General features: G+C 48.7%; 1 protein-coding gene across 1 annotated transcript; it reads left to right on the forward strand.

The window, feature by feature from the left end:
* Positions 1 to 8281: 8281 nt before the first annotated feature.
* On the forward strand, positions 8282 to 11185 carry FNDC10 (fibronectin type III domain containing 10). Its single transcript, XM_009095689.4, has one exon. It carries the CDS (start codon positions 8282 to 8284, stop codon positions 8945 to 8947), a length of 666 nt encoding a protein of 221 aa, XP_009093937.4. The 3' UTR covers positions 8948 to 11185.
* The last annotated feature ends 686 nt before the right edge of the window (positions 11186 to 11871 follow it).

The raw sequence follows: 11871 nt of genomic DNA on the forward strand, positions 1-11871 counted from the left end.
CACAGGAGGAATTATAGGGAGAATCACATCAGGATTCACAGCAGGAACCAGTCACAGGAGGAATTGTAGGAGAAATTACAGGAGGGATCACAAGAGGAATTATAGGAGAAATTAAAGGGGGAATCACAAGAGGAATTATAGGAGGAATTAAAGGGGGAATCACAGGAGAAATTATAGAAGGAATCACTGCAGGAATCACATCAGGAATCAATCACAGGAGGAACTATAGGAGGAATCACAGGAGGAATTATAGAGGGAATCACTGCAGGAATCACAGGGGGAATCAATCACAGCAGGAATCAGTCACAGCAGGAATCAAGGCTGTGCCAGTGCAGCAATGCCAGATCAATGTTTTTCAAGCATGAGCTGGAGAGGATCAGCCTGGTACCTTCAGAGATAGAAATAAATCCTCTTCCAGTCTCATTTGTTCTCTCCCTGCCCTTCCTGAGTGGCTCCTGAGGGGTTTTCTGCAGTTTCCCCAGGATTGCTGAGGGTTTGGGAATGAAGGGGGTGGGCAGAGCAGAGTTGGTGCCAGGTCTCCTTTCCCTGAGTGATCCCAGGCCTCTTGTAGGTGTCTCCAATGGATGGTTGGAGCTAAAACCATCCATTAAAATGGGCTTAAAACACCTCTGTGCCCTGCCAGGGACACCTGAAGGTGCCACCAGAGCTGGGCTCACCCCTGTTCTCCCAGGTTCCCAAAGCTGGGCTGGTTTGGTGGAACAGCTCTGGGCAGGAACAGCGTGGTGTGCTGCTGGATCCCCTTTTCCAGGATTTCCTTCTGGCTGATTTTTCCCTCCTGGCCGTTCCCTGTGCCCCCAGGAGGATCATGGAGGGGAGGTGGATGACAACGATGACCTGGAGCTTGTCCAGGAGCAGAAGGAGCATGTGGGAAGGCAGGGAGCTGCTGGCAAGAAGGATGGCTACTTCTGAGAGCTGCTGGAAAAACCAGGATACTGCAGGAATGAGGGGATGGGAATTCCTCCTGGGAGCTGCCTCCTGAACAAAACAGTGCCCAGAGCAAAGGCAGGAGGAGGGAACTCCCTGCAGAACTCTCTGGAGGCCCTGGCAGGGGGTTTGCAGATGAAAATCCCATCTTGGTGTGGGGCCACTGCTGCCTCCGAGATCCCAGACTGGGAATGATCTTCTCCTGCTGCTTTTCTTAGGAGCACTTCTTGATTTCCTGTGTTCTTCGCCCTCTTGTTCTTCACACCCCCTTTCAAAGCTGGACAGGGTTTTTGGGCTGGTTTTGGGGTGTTTTTTACACCCCCTTTTTAAGCTGGAGAGGGTTTTTTGGGCTGGTTTTGGGGTGTTTTTACACCCCCTTTTGAAGCTGGAGAGGATTTTTTGGGCTGGTTTTGGGGTGTTTTTACACCCCCTTTTGAAGCTGGACAGGGTTTTTTTGGGCTGGTTTTGGGGGTGTTTTTACATCACCCTTCAAAGCTGGAGAGGGTTTTTGGGGCTGGTTTTGGGGGTGTTTTTTACATCCCCTTTTGAAGCTGGAGAGGATTTTTTGGGCTGGTTTTGGGGGTGTTTTTTACATCCCCTTTTGAAGCTGGAGAGGATTTTTTGGGCTGGTTTTGGGGTGTTTTTACATCACCTTTCAAAGCTTGAGAGGGTTTTTTGGGCTGGTTTTGGGGTGTTTTTTACCCCCCTGGGCATCAGAGGGGTTCCTGAGCTGGTCCCTGGACTCACCCTAATACAAAGGAATCTGTCTTCACAAAGGATTTTGTGTTTCTTTAACACATCCTCTGAGCAGGGCGGGGAGGGAACCAGAGGAAATTTCCTGTTCTTTGCCTGGAGCTGTGCAAGAGCAGCAACCACAGCCAGCAGAGTGTGTGTGTGGGTGGGTGTGAACACCTTCCTGCTGCAGAGACCCTCCAGAGACTGGGAGCAGATCCCTGCAGAGCTCTCCCTGCCCTGCCTTTCAGCTGGGACACTCCTGCTGGCCTCAGGGTGTCCCCTGGAACGCTGTGCCTCTTCCCTGCTGCAGGTGAGGGCTGCCCTGAGCTCTTCCCCACGGGGACAGCGACAGCCACACCAAGAAACAGGAAAAAAAAGGAATATTTGCAGCCCAACTAATGCAGTTCCAGCCTGTTTGGATTATTGCCAGTCTCCCAACAGCAGCTAAGGTAAATTTTTACCTTTGATCAGCAAGATGGGAATTGTTGATGGAGTAGATTGAATCCTGTGGGACTTTACTCAGCCTCCAAAAAACATCTTACCTGACCTCAGGGATAAAGAAGGAACAGCCAGCTGGAATTCCTGGAATTGAAAATGAAAGGAGAATGGGTTTAATCACATTATCCCAAAGCCCAGAACCTGCTGTAAGAGCTGGAACCCTGGCATTGAAAATGAAAGGAGAATGGGTTTAATCACATTATCCCAAAGCCCAGAACCTGCTGTAAGAGCTGGAACCCCTGGAATTGAAAATGAAAGGAGAATGGGTTTAATCAGGATATCTCAAAGCCCAGAACCTGCTGTAAGAGCTGGAACCCTGGAATTTATAATGAAAGGAGAATGGGTTTAATCACAACATCTCAAAGCCCAGAACCTGCTGTAAGTGATAAGAGCAGGGCAGAGCTGTCCCACTCCCTGTCCTGCTCCCTCATCACCAGACTCTGGGACCTCAGTCACCAAACACAGCTTGTGCCTGAATCTCATCACCTGGTACAAAATCAGAGCATCTTTGTTCTCTATTTGAATGAGCTGAGCTCTTTTCAGTCCCTTGTTTGTGGCATATTTTGCAAGCACTTTTAGACACTGGGGAAAACAATATTTATTTCCCAACAAGCTCAGCCTTTTTCATTCTGACAGCATTGATTATTTTTTTTTTTCTCCCACTGGTTGTAATAGAGCTTGAAATTTACATTTCATGGGAATTTTTTGGTTCTTTGTTTTCATTCTGCTCGTGGTTCTTACCAGTACAATCAGCTGTGCAAGTCCAGCTCTGGCACAGAGCAGAGCAGAATAAGGAAAAGGAAAAATTTAGGAAATGATCTTTTAGCCAAGTGCCAGAGCTGCTCATGGAGCCCAGTGAGGAGCTCCCCACCAAACCCCAGTGGGGTTTAACATACCCCAAAATGCCCTGAGAGTGTTGAAGCTGCATTGGTGCTTTGCCAGCTCTGTTTCATGCAGCTCACAGCAGAGCAGCTGAGGCTGCAGCTGCTGCTTCAGAGCATCCTGATCAGAGCTGCCCCCCTGTCCCAGGTCAGAGCAGCACCCTGAGCCCCCAGGCACAGCCCCAGTGCCCAGGCTGCCCCCAGGGGGGTTCTCTGCTCCCTGTTCTACCTCTGTCAGGGCTGGGATTGAAGAGGATGGTTTGCACCCAGGCTCGGGTGTTTGTTATTTCTTGTATCCATGTTACAGCCCCACAGCAGTGACTTCTGCAGAATTTCATTAACAAAATGGCCAACTGTCTCTTGTTAGAAGGTCTTTTAAGGATAAACTGTCCAATTAAGAAATTGCACCTAAATTATTTCCACTTTTAACCCAATAACTAATCCCACTTTTAACCCAATAACCAATCCCCCACTTTTAACCAATAACCAATCCCCCACTTTTAACCAATAACTAATCCCACTTTTAACCCAATAACCAATTCCACACTTTTAACCAATAACCAATCCCCCACACTTTTAACCCAATAACCAATCCCACACTTTTAACCAATAACTAATCCCACACTTTTAACCCAATAACCAATCCCACTTTTAACCAATAACTAATCCCTTTTCTGTCCAATTACACAAAACCACCCAACCCATGGAGAAGAAGGAAGAAGAAGGTAAAAAAGAACAACCTGTCTCCACCCTAAACTTCCATCTTGCTTCACTTTTATTTCTATATTCTAAAACCCCAAACTCTCAAGTTTTCCACCCTGTGATATCACACACTTTAACCAACTCCACACCCACAGTCCCAGTTCCATCATTCCATTCTGGAACTCTTCTCCACAGCCTCAGGTCAAAGGCAGTTTTCTGTGCCAGAAGGTTTGAATTTTAAGCAGGAAGATTAAAATTCCCAGCAGCCAGGGTCCCAGCACCCCAGCTGTGTTCAGCTCAGCTCTCCCTCCCTGGCACTGGCAGGTTCAGCCCTGACTGGAAGTGAATCAAGCACTGGAAATAGAAGCCCAGTGGGGTGAGGCTGCTCATGGATGCAGGAAAATCTAAATTAGGAGGCAGATTCTCTGTGTTTGCACGTCTAGGGTGAGTAATCCTCAAAGCTATGACTTGGGGGGAAGTGCAGCAACTCAACTGAATGCAAAGCTCCCAGCTTGGAGGATGCTTTAGGAACCATATGCCATGTGCTGCCCTCAGCTGAGAGCAAACATCTCTGCCCTGGGGACTGTCTGCCCTGGCCAGAACTGAGACTAAAATTAGCAGAGTGCTGCATCAACTGGGAGCTGGAGCTTGTCAGGGCTTCATTGCCTGGCCCACAGCGAGCTCTGATACCATTTCAGTGTTTCCTTGAGACAATAAATGCACTGGAGGAGAAGCAGAAAAGCCAAACCCTGTGGTGCTGGGTTTGTCTGGAGGCTCTGAAGCAATCTGGGATCCTGCTGGGGCTTCTCAGCTTGGACACATCACAGGCTTGGGCCTGAGCAGCAGAATGCTGAAGCAATGCCATGGAAAAGCCCAGGTTGGGTTTTAATGCACAAAACAAGGTCTCAAAACCAGATGGATTGATAGGAGAGCAAACAATGAAAACAAAAAGGATTCACAGGGAGCCAGCTCAGCCAGGCTGACCAAGCCAAAGCATGGGGGTCTGCTTGGCTCTGCATAAATAATTGGGGTTTTTGCTCAGCCACAGTGCAAGGCCAAAAATAGTGCTGAAGTTGTAGTTAACCTGTAGTTTTATCATTTCTTTTATGGTTCAGGGCCTTCACTGCTGTGCCAACCATTTTCCCTCCCTGCAGCACGCTCCAGACCCTGGGATCTCCCAGCAGAACTCAGGGTGAGCTGTTGATCACAGCTTGTTGATCACAAGTCATTATCACAAGTTGTTGATCACAAGTTGTTATCACAGGTTGTCCATCACAAGTTGTTGATCGCAGGTTGTTATCAGAAGTTGTTGATCACAAGTTGTCCATCACAAGTTTTTGATCACAAGTTCTCCATCACAAGTCGTTATCACAAGTTGTCAATCACAAGTCATTATCACAAGTTGTTCATCACAAGTTGTTCATCACAATTTGTCGATCACCAGTTGTTGATCACCAGTTGTCCATCACCAGTTGTTGATCACAGGTTGTTGATCACAAGTTGTCAATCAAAAGTTGTCGTTCACAAGTTGTCGTTCACAAGTTGTCGTTCACAAGTTGTCGTTCACAAGTTGTTATCACAAGTTGTCCATCACCAGTTGTTGATCACAGGTTGTTGATCACAAGTTGTCAATCACAAGTTGTCGTTCACAAGTTGTCGTTCACAAGTTGTTATCACAAGTTGTCCATTACCAGTTGTTGATCACAGGTTGTTGATCACAAGTCATTATCACAAGTTGTCGTTCACAAGTTGTTGATCACAAGTTGTTATCACAAATTGTTATCACAAGTTAATGATCACAAGTTAATGATCACAAGTTGTCCATCACCAGTCATTATCACAAGTTGTTGATCACAAGTTGTTATCACAAATTGTTATCACAAGTTAATGATCACAAGTTAATGATCACAAGTTGTCCATCACAAGTCATTATCACAAGTTGTTGATCACAAGTTAACAATCACAATTTAATGATCACAAGTCCTTATCAGAAGTTGTTATCACAAGAAGCCCCAGAGGCTGGTGCCAGCTCTCCTCCCAGGACATGGCAATGGCAGCTCTGGGAACAATCAACACTGTAAGGAGAAGGACACAAGGTCTGAAGGAGGAAAAACTTGCTTGGTTTGGCTCCAGCCACTGGCTGGACAGGCTCACATTGCTCAGGAAGGGCTGTCAGAGCTCCAGCTTTTGCATCCTGGCCAAATTCCACAGGAAAATTTGCCAAAGTGCCTTCAGCAGCACAGCACCTCTTCCTGCTGCAATATCTGAGTGTTCTCCAAGCCATCACTGCACCTCCAGCATCCTTTTCCATGCTGATAATATTTTTTTATTGATCCCTCCTGGTATCAAAAGAGATTCCGGGCAACTTTCCATAGGCCAGCAGCCACCCCATTCAATCTGATGAAAAATTAGATGTGGAAATAACTTGAAATACTTGATCTTGGTGAATTAAAGATTTCCTCAGGAAACATACACTTGAAAATCCCAGCCTTTCCAACAGGAAAAGGTGTCCTGATGTCAGGCCACTGATGTTCAATGCATGCAAGCAGAATTATTTAAACAAATTCCACACTGCTGCAAATCACACTTCGTGTGCATGCAAGCCTCACCTTCCAGGTGTGATTTGGGTTTGGTTTTGTTCAGGCTGTGAAATGAAAATAGGCCTTGGGATCTTATTTTTGTTGGATTTTCAAGTTACATAATTCAAATGTTGTTTTTAAAGGAAACACACAGGAAACTGCAATGTGTTTCTAAAGAGGTAACACAGTGAAGAACTGCAGCAATGTGTTCAGGCACATTTCTGAGGCTTTTAACAAAATCATATGTTAATTATTCTGTGTTACTTGTTAAATATAGAGAAATGCTATAAAATCTGGAACACAACCTTATGTAAAACCTGCTCAAAACCAAAAAGAAATGTTGCTTTTTTTTCCCCTGCTACTCAGAAAAAGACTTAAAGTGTCTTTTACCAATTTAACAGCTCGAAGGATCTCCAGACACTGTTTAATCCTGTATTTTTATTGTTCTTTCATTAGAGCTCTTTTCTTTCCCCATTTAGCCGAGCCAATACTCTCTCAAGGTCGCTCAGAGAACATTAATCACGGTGTAAAGCTGGGATGGAGCTCTGCTGTCTCCTCCTGTGCTGCAAAATCAGCTGCTGGCTCCAGAGCAGGGGTGGGTGGAGGGCTGGTCCTGCTGCAGAGGGAGGAAATGGCATCTGGGGAGGCAGGAGGAGGAACTTGGGGCAAGGCAGGAGGAGGAATTTGGGGCAAGGCAGGAAGAGGAATTTGAGGCAAGGCAGGAAGAGGAATATCCTCGTTCCTTCCGTCTCAGGGCGTGCACTAAGACCCAGAGTTATCCCTGCTCTCAGCTGACCTCCTGGCAGGGTCTCGTGTCTTTAGTGCATCCTCGCCGAGTTGATTTAAATTCCCAAAGCCAAGAGGTTGAAGCAGCCTTGGGTGTGCGGTTATCGCCGTGTTAAAAATCAAATCAAATCAAATTCGTGCGAGCTGCGTTTCTTCGAACAAGGTTTGCATCAGCTGAAGGGGAGCTCTGGCACCTTCCCCAGCCCTGCTGCTGTCAGCCCCCGGGCACAGAGGCACCTCCCGGCCACCCCCAGGCTCATTTTTGGGGGGTTTAAGCACGTAACGTGAGAATTGAAATATTTCACAGGTTAAATACAGACAAATGCTCGTGTTCTACTTTAAAAAATGAAAACAGGATTCTATGTGAAAACAGATCAAAACCACGGACAAATTAAAAAAATAAAACAAATTGTCTGGTGTGGAATGAAGTCTGCAACTCGACCAAGACAGGTTGGTCTTGGGGGGCTGAGCAGCCCCCCAAGCCCTGGGGGACGCGACCCCGGTGGGCACAGCATAGCCCGGGGGAGGCACGGAGGTGCTGCACATCCTCTGTGCCAACCCTTGCGGGGTCTGAGCATCCCTGTACCAACCCTTGTGGGCTCTCGGCATCCCTGTGCCGACCTTGGCGAGGTCTGAGCATCCCCCTGTGCCGACCCTTAAAGCTCTCAGCATCCCCTGCGCCCGCCCCTGGGGTCTGAGCATCCCTGTACCAACCCTTGGGGGATCTCAGCATGCCCCGTGCCCGCCCCCGCCGGGTCTCAGCACCCCCCGTTCCGGTCCTTGAGGGGTCTCAGCATCCCCCGTGGGCTCTCAGCACCCCCGTGCCGGTCCTTGCGGGGTCTCAGCATCCCCCGTGGGGTCTCACCATCCCCCGTTCCGGTCCTTGCGGGCTCTCAGCATCCCCCGTGGGCTCTGAGCACCCCCGTGCCCGCCCCCGCGGGGTCTCAGCGCCCGGTGCGCCGTGCTGAGCCCCGAGAGCCGCGTCCGGGCGGCCACCAGCGGCCGCAGCGGGCGGGTGCTCCGCAGCCCGGCGAGAGTTAACGGCGGCACCGCCTCTCCATTGGCGGCCCCGCGGCGGCTGCCGAGCCCGCGCTCCTCGCCCCGCGCGTCCGCCGGCCCCGCGCTCCGCGGCTCCATGCGGCGGCGGCCGCCGGCATGTCCGGCACGCCCAGCCTGCTGCCTCCTCTGCTCGCCCTGCTGTGCCTCGGGCTCGCCGAGCCCAAGCCCGACCCCGACGAGCCGTGGTGCCCCTACAAGGTGGGCGGCGATGGCGCGGCGGCGGGGGCGCGGCTGTGCTTCCGCCCGCCGGCCCGCGGCTTCCAGTGCTCGGAGCGGGGGTGCCGCGCCCACCGCTCCGCGGGCGGCGCGCTGGTGGCCAACGTGCTGCGGAACGGCAGCGTGCTGCTGCAGTGGGGAACGCGGCACTGGGGGCCGCCGGCGCGCCCCGCCGCAGCCCTGCGCGGCTTCGCCCTCAACTGCTCCTGGGACGGCACCTACACGCGCTTCCCCTGCGACAGCGTGGAGCTGGGAGCCGCGTGTCGCGACTACCTGCTGGCCGAGGCGCACGGCAGCGTGCGCTACCGCCTGTGCTTGCAGCCGCGCTACGCCCCGCCGCGCCCCGCGCCGCCCGCGCAGTGCGTGGAGTTCCGCGTGGAGCCCGCGGCCATGCGCGACATCGTCGTGGCCATGACGGCCGTGGGGGGATCCATCTGCGTGATGCTCGTCTTCATCTGCCTGCTCGTGGCCTACATCACCGAGAACCTCATGAGCCCCGCGCTCGCCCGCGGAGGACACGCGGCGGCCGCTGCGCGCCGCGCCTAGTGCGGGAGGGGAGGATGATGATGATGATGATGGTGGTGGTGGTGGTGATGCGGAGTGCGGGGCTGGCGCCCGGCGGCTCCCGCAGCCGCTGTTCCGGCTCTCTCCGGCGAAGGAAGAGGTTTTCCAGACTGTTCTTGCAGCGCTGTGCCCAAATTTGCAGGATGTGCGTTTCCAGCGGAGTTCGGAGCTCTTCTTCCTCCGGGGGTGGCTTCTCGGCCAGAGCCGTTCGTGGTGAACTCGTGGCATCTGAGCGGATCAAAAAACTATAGCAGAGGTCCCCAAGTGCCAGAAATCGTCTGTTTTTAAGGGCAAGCGGCAGATCTTCCCGAGGGCCTGTTTGAAAGGACTCTCCAGAACACCCTAATTTTAAGCCTAAAACCTCTTGGTCTTAGAGCCGTGCTTGATTTTTTTCCTGTGGGGTAAAGTTGTTTAAAGTTCAGGAGGACTGACTGGTGGCACCACAAACCCCACAGCTAAGTGTGTGTTTGATCCAAAGCCCACTTAATCTCGTGGTTTAGGTGGGGTTTGTATCATGCTTTACGGTGGTCACAAATTTTGGGGCCGCTGTCCAAAAACCACGGGGGTTTTCTGGTCAGCTCCAGCGACCATCAACATCCAACACCTGCTTTTCTCCCATCAGAATTGTGTTGTAGTTTCACAGAGAGCGCGGGTAAAGGGATAAATTGAATAAGAAACTCCCATTTCGTTGAGCAAGTAGGAACCAACCCTTAATTATAAGATAGAAGTGAGCACCCCCTTGCCCCCTGGAATCCCTTCCTTTAGCAAAGCAGCTGCACTAAGGTAGAAGCTTCTTGACCACAGAACTCACTGATGTTGTAGCCGAGTGTTTTGAGCGTAGGAACACTCCCTGGTAACTCCTCACTTGATGCTGTAGTGAAGTAAGGTTTTAGCCATACTCTAGTACTGATTCTATCGTGCCTTAGTGCTGAGAATTTGTCCCATTTCTATTGCTGTAGCTGTTCCTGTAGTCCTTGTAGTTTTAAGTGTGTCTTCCCTCGTGTTCTTGTCTCTGGAATTAGTGGTTGTTGGTTTGTCTGATTGTTTTCTTTAAAAAAACAAAACGAACGAACAACTTGGGCTGAGCATTACTTGAAATTTAATATATACACGAAGTAGTTACCTTCAGAGAGGTATTTAGTGAGGTAGTTTTTAGTACGTGTTGTTTGTACGTAGTTGACTGCTGTAACACAAAATAATTAATTTATTATCACTTAGGAACTGTGCACTTAGAGCAAAAAAAAAGTAGGGGAAAGGTTCTTCTGTAAAGGGACCGACAGGTTCAGTGTGATCTGTTTGTGTAAATGTTTAGCACTGGTGAACGACCTGTTTGCTTTTCCTTGTGAAAGTCGTTTGTGAAGTTTCCACGTGGTGGTAGAGGGTAAATATTAGGAAGTGTGTGGAATCCTTACCAATACCCAGTATTTGTACTGAACATAATCCCTTCTTCAGGAACTTGGGAGTGGCCGAGGAGCTGAAGCTCTGCATTCCATCAGCACCTTTTCCTTTCTGTGTTATTCCTGCTGTTTCGTCTGTCACCTGCAGCTGACTCCCCTGAGCTGCTCTGTGTTTATTACCTTGCCTGTGGGCTGGATTTAAGCACCTCGCTGATGCCTCAGTTTTGGGTTTTTATCCCCAAGGAGATGGACTGGTGGAACAAAAGGCAGTTCTGAAGAACATTAAGACAAATGTTGGTTTTTTTAAAGGTTTCAGGGTTTGTTTTTTTTTTTTTTTTTTTTTGCTGTAGTCAGTTCAGCACAGGAGCATCGGAGTGCCACTGATTTTGTACATTTCTGTCACCTTTTGTCAAGCAATGTCACTGTTCTGTTCCTCATCTTGTCATGAACTGCCAGATGTGAAAACCAGCTGTATAAACAACGAGCCTTGTACCACCTTGGCATTGAACTTAATAAATTAAGAGGATGATGAAAAGAAATGAACATTCCATAAATATTTAAAGGTTCAAGATCTTGATTGACTCAAGGTGAGTCTGCCCAAACTGGTCATAATAATATTCCATTGCCTACTGTAAAGTTATGACAGCATTAATGAGAAAATAAGAGATTTTTTTATCTTAATACCCAATTTGATTTACTAGAGGTTTGGATTATAGATAACTGGGTAATTCAGGTGGTAACAATGATGTAAGTCTGAGGAAATGGAAATTTAATTTACACTTTGGAACGTGACTGTCTTCAGTAAGACACTTCTGCAGGTAATAATGGATATAATAATAATAATAATAATAATAATAATAATAATAATAATAATAATAATAATAATAATAATAATAATAATAATAATAATAATAATAATAATGGTATAACCCTAATGGATGATGGAAAAAATACAAAAGAGAGGGAGAGGAGAATGGTGGCTGTGGGAGCAGGAAAAGGCTCTGCTGGAAGTGCTGTGGTGATAATGGGGGAAAAAATCCTCAGAAAGCACAGAGGGAAAAAAATATCAGTGTGAGGGCAGAAAATATTTTTAGGAAGCACTGAGGTGAGAGTCCTGCCTCGCTAGTGTAGTTCAGCTGGGCTGGGGAATAGATTTGTTTCTTTGATGTCCTGGTTTATCTCCTGTATTTCTCCTGCTCCATTACCTCCTCCTGCCATTGTAATAGTGCGAGGAGACCAAAGGGAAAGGGAAAAGATGACAAAAACCTCAGAGAAAAATGGGATTGAGCTGGGCTGAGCAAGAAGCACCGTGATCATTTTGACATGGATGTGGGAAAACAGTCCTGAAATCAGCTTATTTCACCAGTCGGTGGGTAAATAACATAAATAACATAAATAACTCCTAGTTTGGCCGTTCTAATTTGTGCAGTTTGCAGTAAAAGCACCAGCGTTTCCTCCTGGAATGCAGAATTCCACGTTTAATGCTAACAGTGTTGGCTTTGTTGTGTT

Source organism: Serinus canaria, chromosome 21 (genome assembly GCF_022539315.1).
Source record: "Serinus canaria isolate serCan28SL12 chromosome 21, serCan2020, whole genome shotgun sequence".
In the NCBI taxonomy this organism is placed as follows: Eukaryota; Metazoa; Chordata; class Aves; order Passeriformes; family Fringillidae; genus Serinus; species Serinus canaria.